Source organism: Aptenodytes forsteri, unplaced genomic scaffold (genome assembly GCF_000699145.1).
Source record: "Aptenodytes forsteri isolate BGI_AS27 unplaced genomic scaffold, ASM69914v1 Scaffold51, whole genome shotgun sequence".
NCBI lineage: Eukaryota > Metazoa > Chordata > Aves > Sphenisciformes > Spheniscidae > Aptenodytes > Aptenodytes forsteri.
In genome coordinates this window covers 2,800,710-2,820,697 of record NW_008795495.1, presented here as the reverse complement: position 1 = coordinate 2,820,697, position 19,988 = coordinate 2,800,710, and the positions used below count along the sequence as shown (strand labels likewise).

The 19,988-nt window shown below is 37.2% G+C and overlaps 1 protein-coding gene across 2 annotated transcripts; it reads right to left on the bottom strand.

The window, feature by feature from the left end:
* Positions 1-101: 101 nt before the first annotated feature.
* On the bottom strand, positions 102-19,328 carry BORA (bora, aurora kinase A activator). 2 transcript variants are annotated; one of them, XM_009281716.1, is made up of 12 exons: positions 19,157-19,328; positions 17,901-18,007; positions 14,195-14,240; positions 12,440-12,521; positions 10,980-11,045; positions 10,162-10,218; positions 8,612-8,829; positions 7,218-7,371; positions 5,408-6,009; positions 4,867-4,998; positions 3,376-3,553; positions 102-1,555 (listed from the first exon to the last, which is right to left on the bottom strand). In XM_009281716.1, exons 1-12 carry the CDS (start codon positions 19,310-19,312, stop codon positions 1,470-1,472), a joined length of 1,884 nt encoding a protein of 627 aa, XP_009279991.1. In that variant the 5' UTR covers positions 19,313-19,328; the 3' UTR covers positions 102-1,469. The 2 variants fall into 2 exon arrangements, with proteins under 2 accessions (XP_009279991.1, XP_009279990.1); XM_009281715.2 differs by lacking the exons at positions 102-1,555; positions 7,218-7,371; positions 8,612-8,829; ... (4 more) ...; positions 17,901-18,007; positions 19,157-19,328 and adding an exon at positions 7,018-7,165 and having other exon boundaries at positions 3,023-3,553.
* Between the last annotated feature and the right edge of the window lie 660 nt (positions 19,329-19,988).

The window sequence follows — 19,988 nt, the reverse complement described above, 5'->3', positions numbered from 1 at the left end:
ACGCCCCCCACCCAAACGACAGACACGTACACGTGTTACAGGCAGCACTCAAAAGATGCTGCAAATTACAGCAAAGAAAGTAATACAAACAATCTAGGTATGAGAGAGATGTCTTTATTCTGTTTCACTACTCAATTTACAGTTATCCATGTTAAAGGACTTTCCTTAAAACCACTGAAATTAATTTAATGTAAACAATGACCGTTTTGTGCAACATGTGCCAACCAATGCGCCAAGTACAACTAGAGAAACAGAATGGTCAAATGATTTCCACAATGATTTGCACAGTAGGTTCCTTCTACAAAACAATTATACAAACATAATAAAAATATGCATGTTTTCATAAAATAAATAATTCCCATCTGAGGACTATAAAACAGGACAGAAAACACCGGCAATTTATTTGGGGGGATCCTTAATTACTTCTCACATTCACCCATTTCTGCTGTTACTTTTCCCTTACCTTTAAGAAAACACTTATACAGGGTGCAATTAAGTATTTTAGTGATTGCTTTTTTATTTGTGAATACTTTGAAAGCCTCTGGTCATTGAACATATCATTATAAAGAATTAAAAATTTTAGTCAGAAATTAAAACCAAATCTTAATTACACATACCATGCCAAACAGCTCAGAAACAGATCGTAATGTGGACTAACTCTGCTTCTCATCTTCCCCTTTACATTAACATTACTACTATTTTTAGTAATCACACTTGCAAAAATAAATCCTTTGCACAGTCCGGAAATCTGAAATTCACCCTTTCAGTTGATTAAAGAGAATTATCATGAGAAACAGAAAAGACGCAAGGTCATAAATAACTTTTAAGCCTCAGCAAGTTGCGTCTTGCTTTTGAGCTACAAACCTTACCAACTAAAGCTAAGAACGTTCTGAATGCCCTATTCAATAAATCCATTTTCCAGAAGGCTAAGTTGATTCTCTACTTCAAAAAATTCATCCCTTAAAAGTTATCGATTCAGTGTATTTCCAGCTTTTAGCAGGGCACTGTTTCAAGAGCCTGAAATAGATAATTCAGGACGTTAGGTTCAATTACTGTCAATCAGAGATGCGTAACAGAAATACTGATTAGATTGCTATGGAAGTAAAAATAATGCACGTCGTGTTTGCCTGCTAGAAATCTAAAGTAATTTTTTTAATTACTATTTTTGCAATGTGAGAACTAAAACCAAATGATGCTTTATTGATGGTACAGAAGTTTACCTGTTTCATTAAGTACATTTTTCAGAAAGCCTTCACTGGTGAGTTAATGAAAGTATTTTGAGAACTGTTCTATTCATCCAACGCCTGCGCACAAGCCTCAGGGCTAACGCGCTGCTGTTTAATGCTATGCAATTCCGTTCATGCCTCCCCTTCTGAGATTTTTAAAAAACGTTGTCGGTTGCCTTCAAATTTAGGTCTGACCTGAATTCAGGCTCAGTGTGCCAATAGCTACTCATCAGCCACGGTCTATCAGTTTGGTACAAGCTTTTCCGTGGGTTGTGGAATAGAATAGGAAGCGGAACTTCCATCCAGTGTCCTGGGACTGGATATCCTTGCTATGAAAAGGGAGAAAGACTGCTTCAGCTGGGGCACGTACTGGAATGGACTTGCCTTTTTGATTAATCCAACAAAGTTTACTTCAGAGCTCTACAAACACCGAGCCCTGAAGTGTCAGTATCTCCCCTCTCTCTTCTTTCCCTCTTAGTCACTAGGGCTAGAAGATTACCATACGGGTTTTTTTCCCCATTCAGATTTATGAAGTCCAGAAGGTCCTTTTAAACAAATCCAATCAAATTTAAGCAAATCTGATGTGGTTAGGCAAAGGGAATTCTGGGCTTCCAGACCCTCCTCATTCCATTACTTTTGTTCATCAATGGTTTTCTTGAAAGTATCGAGAGTTTGTTTATATTAATACTTTTTGCAATAAGTGGCATGCAAAAATTAATTCTATTTCTAAATGCTTATCTAAATATTTTGGTCACTTCTGTAAGCAGACATAACAGTGTTGGGAATTAAACATACGAGGGAAGTAAAAGTGTAATGGTTTACTTTCCTAGAAGGCAGGCTGTGCCATTCTCTTAATGATGTGCTGAGACCAATTAACCTTATCGCACCTTCTTACGTTCCTTCGAAAGGGTACCGGAGCATCACTTTGGACACAAGCGTTCTTAGGAGACACTGGTGGAGGCGGGTGATCAACTTCAAGATTAGTACTAATACAACTACTAAAGTAACAATGCTATCATTTAATTTTAAAGTAGCCGATAGCACAACTTACTTAAGTACATGGTAAAGCTAACTGACAGATAAGCAGTTTTAAGAGTAAGAGCTGCTTGTTTAGGGGGAAGAGATTCTATTTTCCTATTAAAGCATTTCCATCACCTGTCCTTTTCCTTGATTTCTGCCAAACCAAGGAAAAAACTGATCAAAGAACTGCTAAAAGGCTTCTTGTGACATAGAGCTTATTTTATTACTACGAGATTTAAACTTTTTTGTTTTTTAATTGTGGAAAAGTACATAATTTCCATAACTGGAACGGAGTTTTCATGCAGCTGTTCACAAGGAAAACTTAATTGAAAGGACTAGCCTGGTATTAAAATCAAAGCACCCATTTTTAACAGTTTGCAAGTCTACTATAAAACATACACATATTCCAGGGACCCATTTCTGGAACGCTAGTTTTATTCTTTCCTTGCAAAAGTCACAGCTGAGTTTCATCACTGTTACTTTAGACTGATACTGACAGACACTCACCCCCCTCCTGTTACCCCAGCCCTGCTCTCATTACACCCCCAGAGGTTCATTTCTGTCCCAGTGACTCCTTCTTGGTACCAGTGCTAGTATTCCTGAAGCCACACAATAAACCTGATCAGGGGAAAAGCAATCCAAATCAAAACTAATGCTCCTTTCCCCCCCTCCCGAAGAAGAGTTTCCCTCATGCCTTTAGGAGTTGTGTCTTAAAATGCAGGTGGTTTTGCAGTTACACTGGCTTCTAGGCAAGTTACCCTAGGTTTGCTCAGTCTATCCAAAATACTCCTCTTCAAGGTGAAGTTATGTCCAAACTTTCAGAACAAGGCTCCTCATGGAATCTACCCTAATCACAGAAGGGACACAATTCTGAAAAAACACTATGGTTTCTTGGTACCAAGTCTAGCCACCTTAATTTTCAAAAGGATCGCTTAATGATACCAATAAATTTGTTAATAAGACCTGAAAAACCCCACATTATTTAAAAACTCCCTTAATATATACCAGACAATTTATTACATTTGCATTGAAAAAGCAAAATAGTATGTATAATCCAGGTAATTGAGGTCGTACGTATAAAAATTTATTAGACAACACAATTTAAGTTCTCCATCAGAAAACTACATACCATTTTTGTGAAATCCCTGAACTTGATTTTCATTTTTATGTTTCCAGGCAGAAATGTTGCAAGTTGCATTTTGACCAAATACTGTACTATGTGTTTTTGCTTTTTGGAAACAGGATTGCTTCTCTGGAGATTTTGCTCTCAGCAACTGATTGTCCTTATGGTTTAAAACGGAACACTCCTAGGTTAATAAGGAAAAGTTAATTTTAAAACCATTTTCACAAAAATTCCCCAAAAGAAACAAGATCCAAACTTACTACCTGAAAATTTCAAGTTACAATTAGTACCTTAGCCTCCCATCTCTCCCCTTCTGAAATAAAAAAGAAGTGAAAGGTAATGTTTTTTCTGCACAAATCTTTGAGACAAGCTGTCGCAAGAACCTCCTTTCAGAGCACACGTGCTCTGAATGAGCCAGACTGGATGCTTTCAGCCAGCAGTGTCCATGCTTTTTTCTCTTCATTCTCTGTGGGTTCTCTGTTGCGAGAGTTGAATGGTCCAACAGGGTGAGTGGGGCAAGACCTCAGCATAGCTGGGTATTTTTAGAAGTTAAAATATCCATCTATTCTTCCTGTAAGGGCACAGTTATCCCGATCTTAAATGCGCAGAGTTCAAAATTTGATCTCAGTGGTCTATAAGACACCATCAATCCACTCTTTACCTTGTTAGAGAAGCAGCTGTTAGCATGTCAGAGACAGAAGTGAAGTCAGGGCTGAATGGGCTTGAGTCTTTTTATAGCCTGGTACTACTGGTCAGTACTGTCTCCCCTTCAACGACTGTCAACAATGCCAAGTAGTTGACCATAAACTATTTAAGTTTATAAGACCGTAAGACCATAATTACTAAGTGAGAGGAGATGATCTTTGCTCTCTCCTCCAAAGAAACTAGCCTTGCTTCCCATTCTCTGGAAGAAGTAGAACTCCTTCCATCAGTCACAAGATTAAGAGCCTGGGAGCCTTGCTAGATGTGTATTGTCTTTTGTAGTTTTTCTTTTGTTTTGAAGATAGGTCATCAAAGGGCTTGTAATCAAAAGGCTGTACCTAACCAGAAAGTTCCCCACCAAGTCAGCATGCCAAGTACGGTCTAGGAAACTTGAGTCTAGTTTATGAAAAGAAGCAGCTGACAGTTTTTCCCAAAAAACGTGCTTCTCCACAGGCACACGTTTAAAAACTTGGCAATAAAAAAAAACCAAAAAAAGGAGCAAGAACAACAGAAACAAAAATAAGAGACAGATTACAATACATCAGGAGCCATGAGCAGCCTCGCAACTACCTTTTACGCACATACTTCAGTTTCCTGTGAAACTACCTTTGCCTTTGTCATAGAACACGTTAATTTTATTGCCAGCTTACAATCACCAAAATGATGCTACATGCTTTCTATTATCACCTGACAGTCTCTCCTCCCCTCACTCAGGCTCCCTGCAACTGAATAAAATAAGGAATGGATGCTTCAGATGGGAAGCCTATCACTTCTGCATCACAATTTAACTCCTACCTTTGATCTAAGGAGCTGAGATTTATTCTGAAACATGTTAGTATTCACATCATTTTCTCTGCAACTGTTTTCAGCCCCCGCAGTATCCATAATGCTGCTTCCACAAGTCTGTGTATTATAACCACTGTCCACCTGAAATCAAGAAGCAGGGCTTAAAAAATGTACTGCAATTTATCACCAATAAGCCCCTCAGATTCTCATACCTGATACGACTTGCATTTAACAGAACTTAATCCAACAAACCACCTACCATCAGTTAGTAACAAAAGCAAATTGTGAACGGGTCTGTCAGAATTAGTTTGGATTAAGTTAAACATATTCCTGTACATAGTAACACAAAAATCATTTATAATTGCTATGCCGACTCCACTGAGAGAGGAAAAAGGGGATATGAGGGGGAAGGAATAAAAGTCACAATACCACCTGCATGCCACATCCAATAAGAGAAAATAGACAATTACTTCCAGAATGGTATACATACTAAAAGTTCGACCATCGAGCTCAGTTTTACAGAGAAGCACAAGAAGATTTTTATTTTTACCTGAATACTACTGTTGTCACAAGGAATTGCACTGCTTTCTGCAAGAGGTGACATGCACATGCGCGAGTTTTCAATACTGAAAGTAATCCCTGTCATAAAGCTGGTCATTGGTGTGTTGCTAGTGCCAATTGTTTCTTTTATCCAAGTGTTCTCCTCTGACACTTCAGCTGCATCAGCCATATCTACAGTATTATTTTCCTTTGAGCCTTCTATAGCCTGAAATGACGACAACCTTTGATGACAAACTTCCGAGTGATCTGGTGCAATAGACACAGTTGCTACCACGAGATGTGTACCATGTGCAAAAGTATCACCGTCTTGCTGACGTAAGTTTATTCCATTATCCATTTCTGGGAACCGAGCTTCTGCTGGAGAAGCATTTTCCTTGTCTTCCTCATCCTCACCATGATTTTCAACCGCAATTGGTATTCTAATGACAGAAGTCTGATACTGGGTAGTTCCTCTATGTGCTCCAAGCCTCATAGGAGAACAACTTTTAATTGGAGAACAACCATCTATATAAGGACTTCTTGTACTCGGGGGTGTCATTCTATTTGAGGAAGAAGGAATATCTGGAGAACGAAATGTAAATTTTCTTTGGTCTGTCCACAGAAGAAAGGGAAAAAAAAAACCCCAAATAAAGTTATTCTATTAGATATCAAATGGAGTTAACGGCATCATCCGCAAAACCCTACAGTCCTTTGAATAATTATAGCCAACTACATAGTGTTCCACTGAGCACTGCCTCCCGGCTCCAAGGGGGAGTTTAAGCTGCATTTAAACTGTCACAGTAAAGGCAAATTTTTATCCCATTTTTACCAGCAAATTTGTTTCCTATGACATAGTTTGTGGAATCAGAGGCCTTGCATTTTCAAATGGCAATACCACACACTGTTCACAGGAAAAATCTGTCAAGGCTGGTTCTATGGCTTTCTTCCAAAAAAGCCATAATTACACATATTCTATAGGCATTTAAAAACAAATTTGGGCTAGCAGTAAAATTTTCAAGAAAATCAAACCTATGCAATCTCCACATATAAAGGTGTTGAAATACCACAAGGCTCATCAGAGCAAAATCATGTATAAATGTGGCGTTAAGTCTTTCCAGGCAATGGACGAAACATAATACTGACATTTTCTAGAGCAATGAGGACACAAAATGTTTGTGATTTCTTCACTAGTCAGTTTCATTTCAAATAATCTTGACAATCACATGATTTGAAAACTCAAGCTAAACATTCTTTGTCCAAATGCTTCAGGTTGGGCCAAATCAGAATTGTGACCTGACTTAGTTCAGGCATATGGCTTTAAACCCCCTCCTCACACTAGATTAATCCTTTAATTTTTTCTCCATTCCTATTAGGTCTCAATTCCTCCTTCAAAAACATTTTCCCGAGTTGATTTTTTGCAAGCAGATACACTTCACTGTTACACATCATTACGATGTTTCACTGCTAAACAGTAAATGTGTCATATAAGAGGAGACTGCTGGTCTGCCAAGCACAGTAACTTGTCTTGGAACAGAAAAAAGTTCCAGTAAGAATGCAGCAGTTTTTATAATCAAAATATATAAATCCAGAAAGAATAATACATATACAATTAAACCATACCTGACAGTGGCGTCTTTCTTATGTGAAAAGCAATTGGTGAAAAAGTAGGAGAACCATTCTGTGCAGGAGACCCCTCTGGAAATGTGGGACTGGTTATACTTCCAAGACTGTAAGCCCTTGTTCCTCCTTGAATAGGACTTGAGGAAAACTGACCCTTCAGTTAATCCAGAAAGAATAATACATATACAATTAAACCATACCTGACAGTGGCGTCTTTCTTATGTGAAAAGCAATTGGTGAAAAAGTAGGAGAACCATTCTGTGCAGGAGACCCCTCTGGAAATGTGGGACTGGTTATACTTCCAAGACTGTAAGCCCTTGTTCCTCCTTGAATAGGACTTGAGGAAAACTGACCCTTCAGTTAAAAAAAAAAAGGCATATTTTCATGAAATAACCTTGCCTAATACGTATATATAAAAAGTGTTCTAATTAAAAAGCTTAATATGGCAGCACTGAGAAAAACTAATCCTGTATAACCATACAGTGACAACCTCTATCATTAGTTTAGCTTAAATATTCCAGTAGCAACTCTTCACTTGGACTTTATGCCTCCACATAGGAAAAGAGCAACGGACTCAAACTGTCACATAATACCAACTAAGACTATAATATCCGTTATATTTAAGAACTATGATAAGCCTAAACAGGGCATTAATGCTATCTGTGTATATAGTCAAGTATTTAATCTCAATTTCTTACTCGTAACAATGCAGATGAAAGCCAGCCACTACTTATATTTTAATGGAATCCATATTATCTGAATTATTTAACTCAGGAGCAGAAAAAATATTTTTCCTTAAGAAAAAAGAATAGTGGTTGTGACCTTGCTTAAGAGTATGGTACAAAAAGAAAAGTCACTTCTAGCGGTGTAATTATGTTGTAGGAATTCTTTACTAGGTTACCATAGTGAGGACTTTTTTTTTTTTTTAAAGCCACATTCTTGCTGGGGTACCTTTTTTCTGTGCACTTCAGCCGCCAAACAGATGAAACCATACCACCTAAACCAGTTTAGCTGTGCTATGTCCACCTGGGAATAAGATTCATCTCGCTTAATTTAAAAAACAGACATTATGTTCCGTGTTCTAATATATGTATATTCATCTGAAATCTCTGGTCAATGGAAAAGAAAAAAGCATATTTAGCACTGCATTCAAAGATCCACAAGTCACTTCTTCCACCATAATTGAGTTTATGAGCTATAAGGGAAACAATTGTATCACCTGTTCGTATCAAGTAGTATTTTAGACAGCAGGCAAGTCTTGTATACGTATCAATTCCTACTTAATTAATTTCTTCTATACAAAAGAATAGCAGCACAGCATAATAATTTGATATAATAAAAAGTCAATAATATATTCTTTCAAGACTTTTTTTTGATCATGATTTTCTTCTGAAATTGGAATTTGGGAAAAAACCAACAACAAACGCCTTTGGTCTAATACCGACTCTTTCATAAAGCAGTTCTAGCTTATTAAAAACATGGTGGTTCATCTCGTGAAGTCTGTTAGAACACAGAATCGGTACAGCCTGCTCTAAGAACTACTCTTGTGCCAGCTAAGTCACATCCCATCCAGCCCCCAAAACAGGCTACTTACTGAGCTAGATGTTTCGAGAGGGCTTCTGCATCGGACTGGAGATATGTCAATTGAACAAAGCACTCCGAGTGGCTGACCACCGCATGCACTATGCAGAGAAGGGGACAAACATTCCGATACGCTTCCATTTTCTTCTAAAAACAGCTTTCTTCTGAGCGATGAAGAGCTCAGATTTTCCTGAGATTGATCTGCAAATTCATCAGTTCTAAAATATTCACCTAGAAGCGTGGAGGAGAAATCGTTTCCAATAAGAATGCAAGAAAAAAATGTATCTTCCACTACAAAGACATCTGTAACTAAATTAAAACATTTAATCCAATTTACGAATACAGCAAGGAATTAATCTAAGTTAGCCACCTATCCCAAAGGATCACTTGTTATCATTACAAAAAGTCTACTCTGTCTACCAAGGTTCCACTTCTGCCTATCTTTTAATAGTGAAGTCTGCATTTTTTAAAAAATATAAATATTGGGTAGCATCTACTTACTGGCCCTTTCCCCAAATTGTATTATTCTTCACATTTGAGTTGTGAAAAAGGGGTTATTAAACTACCCAAGCAAAACTAGACCCTTTTTCAGGTCTCTCATATGCTTTGATGGTCATCATGATACATCCAAAGGCAAACCAGATTCAACTCGAAGAAAGTCAAAGCAGTTAGCAGTTTACAGTAAAAGAGCATACAGATCTTAACAAAGACCCATTTAAATATGCTGAGATTTACCAGATTATTTTAGTTTTTTGCTCTTGCTCTATTCTAATTGGCTATTTCTTGTAGAAGAAATTTTTCATGAGTTCACAAACTATGCATTGATGGAAGCATTTGTTAAGACGAAACACAGAAGCAACAGATATGGTTCTGTTTTTCTGTTTTAATTTTCATGACCCACAATCGGGGTTGTGAACTTCAATACTGGGATAGGAGCGTGCAGCCGAAAACCTCTGAGCTGGCTATACCCACCATTCCCATACATGAGCTGTAAGAACAGGCCTTTCCAGCCCCCCTGCCTGAGAAGCTGGCAGCAATTGCTTGATACAGCAGTTATAATCAGACAGTTAATTTGGACTCTCATCTCCCCACCCAGTGGTCATGGCTTTTTTGCCACCACACAGCTTCTAGTCACCACCACGGCTTCAGTTAAACTAAAGGCACAGAGTTAGAGCATAGCTTTGCTCAAGGCAAGGTTGGGCTGTGAGCCTCACAGCCAGCAATCTGCAAGTCAAACAGCTCTGCTAAGTTAAATAACTGCTCTATTTGGGGGAGGCAGGGGTTGTCTTCTGCTGACTACCTTTTATGCATTCAGAATCGTTAATCAATTTCCAATTGTCCTCCATATCCCTTCTCTTTTATCTTTGTCTACACTCAAATCATGTCATTTAAGTCAGATGTCCCATGCAACACGCAGTAACTGTCTACAAAGAACACATACTTAAAACTTTCATTCATACGTTAGGTTTTCAATATTTCACAAGACAAAAAAACAGCAAACAATACAAAAACAAGTTTTCTATTTAGACAGTCATAATTAAATTTAGATATTACAAGGCATACCTAGTATTTTCTCTAAATTAAAATCCACTGGCAGAGACAGTACTGTCTGACAAGCAGCTGCAATGAATAAAACCAACAAAATTAGCTTGCAGTGACCTTTTACTAAAACTGTAGAAACAAAAATTCACTTTCAAATTGCATTGCAATTGAGCTATTTAAGTTACAGTTGCAATAAGGAAAAGTGTTAATTAAAGCTAGGATTCTGATTTGACAACACTATATGCAGTACACTCAGGCCTAGGGATAAAAAAACAAGGGTTGTAACATAAAAGCCTCTAGAGAGGCATTCTGAACCGAGGAGAGAGGTCTCTGAAGAAAGGAAGGATTCAAAAGGAAATGGTAGAAAGATCATCAAAACACCCTGGGGAAGAACACTACCTATTTATCTAAAATGAAACAGTTTAAAAGATGTCTTAAGATTTCTGTTATTTATTTGGTGGAGAAAATAATCAAGATTCTCTAACCTAAAACAATCCAACACATTAAAGGTTTCTTGAAACTGTAATTTACCCATAAACCTGAGGCTTATATTCACTTTTTAGTTCAGAAAAAGGGCATACATTGAGTTGGCAAAAATGCACTCTATAGTCTACAGAAGACTGCAGCTTTTACTTATTAAAAAATATGAAAGAGTATAATGGAATTAAATTACTATGAGAAATGGATATTAAAATTAATAGTACCATACAGTTCAAGAAAAATTATTCCTACAGGAATATTAACAAAAATCATTTCCTTTTGAAATTAAATAGCCATTAAAAAATGGGTTATTTCACTTCAGAGAAAGCCTGTAATTTCAGACGTTGCCTTTTACCCACCATTGCTTTTCCCAGGCTGCAAAGTTAGCTGTCTTCCAATTGGAGAAATGTTATTTAGATCTATGGCTGTAAAACAGATAAGAACTTAAATTTAAGCATGCATTGCATACAGTTTTGAAACCTAGCAGCAGTAAGTTAGAATTTTTAATACAACTAAACAAAATTTTTGCATCAAAGTTTGGAAGAGATTAGAAAGGAGTACTGAAGAAAGGTTACCATTATAGCTGATTAAGAGAATTTCAGCACCTTTCTATTCAAAAAAAGCTTAGTGAAGTAGCATCAACTTTGCCCAGATCTGTCTCCTGCAGCCTCCTCTACATTAGAGAGATTTAAAACAAACTCAGTTTATGCTTAGCCAAACAGGCTGTGTTCAAGTAAAACACATTTCCAGAAAATCATGCAGTCTGACTTGAAGACAAAGATGAAGAATCTAACACTCCACTCTTCTGATACAGCTAAGGAACACATTAGACCATTTTCCTTCACCACTCACTTTCCCAGGTCAAGGATTGTGGCTCTGCCCAAGAAGTGGATAGTGTATTTTTGTCAATTGTGAGATCGCCACAAGCTGCATCTCCTTGATAAAATATTTTAACAGTTCAGCCTCTTCCAAATCTTGCAAAAATCCCCAAACACTTAGTTAAGAATTTCCTACCAAACAATACTGAATGCAAACAACACTTTATAGCTGACATATGGGGAAGTGGTTGAGTCCCCATCCCTGGAGGTATTTAAAAAGACAAGTAGATGAGGCACTTAGGGACATGGTTTAGTGGGTGGTGGTGTTGGGTCGACGGTTGGACTCGATGATCTTAGAGGTCTTTTCCAACCTCAATGATTCTATGATTCTATGACATTTCTCCAGTTTATAATTCGTTTACTATGTATTCTGTTGGTTATATATAAACTTGAATAACAACAGCATTAATAATAAAATCTAATAATGGTGTAAATGAAATAAATTTAGAAAACCCACAACCCTATGTAAAGTGACAGTCAGCTAGCAGGACATTAAGAGGACAACAGGAATTTACATAGCACGTAATGGTAGAAAAATATGGAACTCATTTCCCATATATTTGTATCGGCAGGAAAGCAGTCAGAATAAGTCAGACGTGCAGACATCAGAAGAAAAGTGTGAAGTAGAAGACTTGGCTATTACCAGTATTGACACAGCAAAGTTGCGTGTGTAAATTAAACTGGTTGAAGACAGCTTATGAATGGAAAAAGATTTAAGAACAGGAACCAAAATAACAAAAGTGAAAAATTATATAAGATTCTGGATTAATAAATGATTTTTAAACAAAGAAAGCACTTGGAGAGAACAGCTAAAAATCTATCAGTTGTGCCATCTTTTATCATTGGTTCTTAACATTTAAATTGAGGTTGAAAAAAAAATGATGCTTAACAATTTCTCCAAAAACTAGATAATTTTGGGTGGACACAGAAAAGCAACTTACATTTAGTTGAACTAAACTGAGAAACTTGCTTGCCTTCATGTTCACCAAGGAGAAAAGGAACTATGAGTCTTTTTGTGAAAAACTAGAGTAGAATAGGAAGAAACCATCTAAGCATTTTTAAAAATCGGAGACTCTCAAATTTAGATAGTACCCTAAACAAGAAAAAATTAAGTCATACCTTTTGCTACTCACAGATATATTTTAAGAATTTTAACTCTTCCTTCTCCCAAACCTATAAACATAGTTATCCCTTATACCCAAAATAGATTTCATTATTTCAGGCCCAGAGATGTTAAAGAAAAACCAATTTGATTTGAAGACGACCCCCAAGTTCTTTATGACACGCACCACCTCAGATCTTTCAAGTCTGCAGAGTGAAAATTGTACAAAAGTTTCATTTATCACCAATTACTCACTTAAAAATTTGAATTGTCTTTACCATACTTACTGCACAGTAGTTTAACATAATTCTTTTCAAATTTTCAGTTTGTTAAATTGTTGTATTTTAACAATTGAGCTATTTTGCAGAAGTGCTAGAGACACTGCAGTAACAGTAAAAGAAATGGAAAACCAAGGCTTTTTGGCAATATTATTAGTGTATTTGGCTAAACTGGTTAGCAGTGAAACATTTATGAGTACTGGCACATGAGTCTTTTTCTTTTCCAACGAAACTCTATCTGCTGTCACAGATAGATCTATCTGCACTCTAGAACACCCTGATGCTGAGGAGATGAACACTATCACATAGCTTCAAGAAATACATGGCAAATCCTGTTCTCACAATAAAAGCTAGACTCAAAGCAAATGAAAAAAACCTCAGCTTGAAACACCCAACTATTAAAAGCAGAATTTTTATCAGAGACGTGGTTTCAAGCTGTTCAGCTGCATAATCCATTAGCTTATGCCTCACAAAGAAGAAATATCCTTTTTAATGCAGATTTAGAACAACAGAGTATCTTAGCTGCAGGTCAACTACATGGCACCCTTATGGAATCATGAAACGTATTTTTTGTTTATAGGCACAGAAACTGGTAACAGCATGATAAATATAAAAAGGTCAATAACACTAAGGAAAACTTGCCTATCAGAGCCTTATTTTATTTTTTTAAATTGAAATAATGTTGACAATTTCTGTAGTGAAGATTTGAAACACTTAACTTTTCCTTCTCTGCTAGACAAATGGATAGTAAAAAATAAAATGAAAAACGGACAGAAAGAATTACAAGCTACCAGAAGAAAGTGTTGCCTCCAACTAAGCAGACTTTGGAAGAAAAAATGAAATCACCAAGGTACTGCTATATTTTTAAAAAGGTAATAAAAGAAACTAAGCTACCTAACACTAACAGTTACTGTAAAACCCAAAATACTCAATCATTATTTTTAACCTTAAATTAACTATTTATAAGAGTTATTTTCCAGCTACATTCCCACTAGCCAAGCAACATGAAACAAACAAAATCTGCTGGTTTGACCTACAGGTGTGTGAAAGCAGATGGGAAGAAAAAGACCATGTGGAGTCCAACTACAACTGCAAGGGATGAGGACACAAAATTACTTTCTTACTGACCAGTAAAATATAATCGGCTTGTGGGTTTTGAAATCCTGTAACTGCAAGGGATGAGGACACAAAATTACTTTCTTACTCACGGCTTGTGGGTTTTGAAATCCTGTAAAATCCTGTAATAGACGTGGATCTTTTTTGTAGGTATGTAGCTAAAACAAATCAATACTTGATAGCATAGAACGTTTTATTACCTCCTCAATGGCTTTTTGCCTTCTGTCTTCTGTCTCCTTATCAATTCTAAGTAACAAATGAAAAACAACTGAATTATCAAAGCCATCACATAATTGGAAAAAAACAGTAAAGTCCAACCATGTAATCTTTTACAGATGGTTAAGAGAAACATTATAAATGAAATTGCATTAAACCCTAAATCTTATGATGTTTTTACTGCACTATTTATGTGCAATAATCTCATACCATAAATTTAGAAATATAAATGCACTTCTCAGTTACTGCAGTTCATTTGAAAAAGGTCTGTACCATTATAAGTACGTATTTGCAAATCTTCTATTTACTCCTTGTATCAGCAAGTATTTTTATCTGGACAAAAACTCAATCATCTTACAAAATAATCCATTTAGTTATGTTGAACTTGTCATATGAATAGATTTTACCATTAAAGTTTCCATGAGATTAGGCTCACAAAGAATCTCACTACAAAATCAAGCAGAATAAAAAACAGCTGTAAGGAGCAGAAGGGCAACAGAAGATACTCATGGAACATTTGCATACTCAAATTCCTGACACAGCCCACTTTCCCAGCACAGAGTTCCCCCTCTCACATAGCTAGTCTGCCGTATTTTCTTCAGTTCAGGATACAATATCGTATTTCGGTTTGAATCAATTAACACTTTCCCCTATGCAGCTTTTAAGCTAGTTTTAAAAAAAATATTGTAGTTACTTCAGCCATCTTCAAATGATGTGTGAGATTCTACATTTATACTTCCTTTAATGGTCACCTTCGAGTCTCACTTTCAGTTACTACTATGTAATTTATAAGCTTAAAAAAATTTTACATGAATATTCATCATCATCTTAGCTGAATCACATAATACGTTCATACAGTTAGTATACCTGAATTACCCTTGAATAATTTTAGAAATCAATCCGATAACAGACATTATTAGCTACACAAACACATGTAGATATACATACATAAACTCTCCCTCACAGCCCTCTTTCTTTGATGCTAATCAGACTTTGAATAGATCTGCAATACTTGGACGTGCCATCTTCAACTATGTCTGCCTAGATGATGCTAAAGTGACAGTTCTGTGAAGACACTTGCACAAAATTCAGTTACTGTACCAAAAAATAAGCTTACAATCATTGTATATTTATGCATAGTGGATCACAAGTAAAAAGCATCTTTACAAGCCAGATTCCAAAGGAGAAACAGGGGAACTGGGAAAACGGCTCCCACTAAAAGTGCTGGTTAATGCAGAAGAGGATGTTTTTTTCTTTAGTGCATAACTCCAGGAAAATAAAAAAGTGAAAACATCATATGTATTTAACAAGAATAAAAACAAGCCAGTCTTGTATGCAACTTCAAGCAACAGAGCATTTGCAACCGCGACACACAGTATGCAAGATGCAGTACAGATTTTTTTAATACTTAACATATAATAGCATAGCACCCAATTTAGAAACATTCAATTTCTAGCAGTAGAAACAAAAAAAGGAAGAGGAAAGTTTGTGGACAAGACTGTGTCACTGTGTCTGCTCAATTACTGACAGACTATATTTCCCTAACACAGTCTGCCAGAAAAAAGTTCTCCTAGTCATTTTATAAGCAGTGCAATAAACACACAGCACATAGATGATGCCCCGTTTATGGAAACAGTCATACTGCACAAAATCAAGTCTACACGTGATACACACTTAGACTTCACAAAGTGCTCATGAGCTTTTACACTGTGCTGCTACCCAAACCGCTTTTTCTACATAATGGAGAATTAACAGTTTGGAATATTTACACACCAAATTTCTTATGCTTGTGGTTCTTTGCAACTAATGGAGAAAGAGACTTGTTAACAAGCATTATTAAAATGGAGTATATAGTTCGTGTAACATTACACATGCGCTTCAAAAACTCAGTTCTTTTATCAGGAACTTTTAATGTCAAGAGCTGTATTTATGACACTTTAGTTACCATAAAGCAGTACTTAAGAAATGTAAATTAAAATCAGTTGCCATACAAAATCTTACACACACACACGCATTTAACCATGTACAGTTCGCAGCCACCAGAAATAACCACCTCAGTCTGTATTACACTGAAACGCGCAAGCATGGACACAGCAAATCTACAGATAGACAAACTAGCCTCTTTCTAGTCGTATCAGATGATTAAAAAAAAATCACAGTGGGTATGAAACAGTGGGACAGACTGAAAGGACCCGCTGAGACCACACATGTTTGTATCTATAGGCCATGCCACTAATCATCATTGGAATTGTCACCCAAGCCATCTAAATTAAAGCTAGTTTGTGTGTGTCCTAATAGGCTTCCATAAACAATGTAATCAACTCCCTAAAAACATAAGGCTTAAGGCTTTGTAACGTATAAAAAGCTTTAGTCTGAAACCTACTGGCTGCTAGAGGAAGGCCAGGAAACAAACAGATGTTAAGAAAAATAATATTAAGAAATGGTGATTCACAGATATAGCTGAGGACAGTTACATTCTTTCTACATCTCTACTGCAGCAAGAAATTCATATTCCTCCTTATACCTCTTCCTGTTCAAAAAGAGAGATGTAGGTTCAGGCAGACACCAAGAACAATAGGTCTAATTCACAATATTTTTTACACTGAAGGTGGTGAAACACTGGCACAGGTTGCCCAGAGAGGTGGTGGATGCCCCATCCCTGGAAACATTCAACGTCAGGCTGGACAGGGCTCTGAGCAACCTGATCTAGTTGAAGATGTCCCTGCCCATGGCAGGGGGGTTGGACGAGATGACCTTTAGAGGTCCCTTCCAACCCAAATTATTCTATGATTCTATGAATATTCAGAGGACTCTTGCCCTCAACAGCCCTCTATCTGTGTTTCATTTCACTAACAGGACTTGAAAGTCCTATAGGCATAAAGAGAATGGAGGATTGTTTTATTATTCTATTACTGCGGTGCTTCATGCCGTGAGGTGCAATTCTTTGTGGAAGTTTGTATCTGAGAAATGGTATGGGGGCATCTACAGGATTCACCACTGTGGCCTCCCCTTGACTACCTTCACTTGGCATGTTGTTCTGTGCTATTAGTATGTAAGACTATCCCTCAAGATGAGCTGTGAATACTAAGCCTGTTTTACTTACTCATTTGTTTTCCCCATGGAAGTTATTTTCAGAGGAAAGAAAAAGTTGAGATCAGGATCCCCAAATTATTTCAAGTAACTAGCAATCTCCTTCTCCTCAAAGACGGCAAGCTTATTGGTCTTCCCTCCTTCACATTAAGTCCAATCTATCTATACCTTTCAAAAAGAGTACTGGCTTACCTAGCTAGCTTTCCCAGCTCTACCCTTCTGCAGGAGTCCCAAAGACCAAAGAAGCCTACACTTCATAGGTCTCAGTATGGAACACTGAGAAGCCAAATTGTGTTGTGACAAGGAGCAGGAGAGGTAGCTTGGTTAACAATCACTGGCAAGACATTTTCTTGCTTCCGCTGACTGCTTTTATCTGGCGGTCTTCCAAACCGCAGAGTGGATCAGCAGTTCTTAACATTAAAAAAGAGCAACACAGAGGCAGCCTCATCTAAATATTATATCCACATCAGGGACACGTAAAAATCTATGTTAAAAGATTTGGATAAAGTCTTTAATGCTGTGTTGAAACATCAATAAAGCAAAAGAACAGTGTTCAGTATGCAAGCTAAGTTAACTGCATAAAAACAGATGGTAAGTTACCTAGCATGACTCAAATACATTGCTTGGCGTCGAACATCTTCGGAGTCAATTTCCACAGGATTTATTAGAGCAAGCTGATCAATAGACCATCTAAATTTTCCTGGTGTCTAAAAAAGAAATGGACATCTTAATGCTTGCTAGTTTAAAAAGTTAAAAATAGAACCACAGGACAAATCTCAATGGAACAATGCAATCATAGCTTCCATATAGTTTCTGTCAAAGACAATCAAAAGAGTTTCTATTTAAATCATCTACTTTAAAAAAAAAAAAAGAGTAAGTCAATCGGCCTTCTTTATCCTGGCAGTGGTATTACAATGATTTACAAGATAACATGAAGTGGAAGGTTGTAGCCAATATTTACAAACTGAGGTGTCAATTTCTTCTCCATTTCTGAGGACAGATCTACTAAAGATACAGAACTTGGGATAAAATTTAGTTGCTTCTAGATTGCCACAATCAAACTGCGGTTCCATGAAAACCCAGTGTCCACACCTAACCCAAGTTATCCAAATAATAGAGCAGCCTTCCTTTCACCTCACATTTCCAAGAAGACTTAGGAGTTGCAACCCCATATGCATCCTGCAAAGTCTCCCTCATAATGCCATGCATAGGGCACAACAAAACCCAATTCAGAAATAAAGCAGCTTCACCCCTTTATTTAACACTTAATTACGAAGTACTGTTCAAACATCCATTTGAAAAATGATCTACCAAGTCTTTTTAGTTTCATTAGCACAGCATCATCTCTACTGCTTATCAGAAAATAATTCCAACTCCAAACCAGAATGTTATTTGCAACTAAAAAGTTTTATATACACAAAATCATTAACTTGATTCTGTCACTATGCAAACAGCTTATAACAGAAGTGCAATTAAGTTTTACTTGCATCCAGCTTACTTAGCATGTAAGTAGGAACTGGGTTTTTTCCCACTCTCAGTGGGACAAGAACACCACATCCAGTAACGGTCCTTTATCTACTTTCAACTGTTTTTGGCACTTAGCAGGTATATGCTAATCTACTGATACACCTCATATCTAAAGAAAAAAAAAACAAAACAGGAAAGTAGAAAGACTAAGTGACAATGTTAGTATTAAAAGCAGCATACTCCTTTAATCAGAAGAAACACCCAACGCCACCAAAATTCTTTGGCTTAATATATATATTAAAGTACACTAAATAAAATATACTTTTTAATGCATTTCAAAATATTAGCACTATGTCTGTATAGTTACACAACTAAAGACTAGATCTTACAGATGAGGATTTTGTTGATTTAAAGACTGAAGGACTGGAGACAATCTGCTCCTGAAGAGTATAATAATCACTGGGACTTTCAAAAGGATTCAGGACTGTGACTCGTCCTGGAGTTTCTGGTGTTATCTGCATTTTAGCTTCTTTTGTATCACCCATAACACTAAGCTATACCTGGAAAAGAGAGAGGGAGAGGAAAAATGAAGGGGGGAAAAAAAGGAAATTATAATTTTGACTTTTTAGGGTCATCCTGAAGGTTTTGGGAAGAGATGATCAATCATTTTTAAGGAGCCAGAAACATTTCAAAGACTAACAAAGAAGAAGTTAGCTTTGGCTTGGACCTACTGACATTTGAAGCTGGTAAAAAAGGCTGATACAAAGAACAACTAAAAATAAACAGAACCTATGAAAACGAGACAAGACAGGATACTGAAAAGGCAGTTTAAAAAAAACCAAAACAAAACACCAAAACCAGCAAACAACCAACAACAAAAAAAACTACCAGAAGAAACAAAACGGCGATGAAGCCAAACATATTCCTGGAGGGCAGCTCACATACCAAGCGCTGGCACTCAGGGGTTTCAGAAATAAAAAGGTATTACGGGAATGTGGGTAGCACAGGGACGACCTCCCCGGCTGCCCCTCAGCCCTGCGCTACCCGCAAGCTAAGAAGCAAGCGCAGAAGGAAAGGGAGAGCCGCAACGGCGAGACGGGGCTGCCGGCAAACCTGCCGTCGTCCGCACCGGACCACTCAGAAGCTTCTAGTTGCAGGCAGCTAACCTCGGGCGGCGGGAAGCAGCCGTGCCGGCCGCCCAGGGGCTGCCCGTACGGCCGG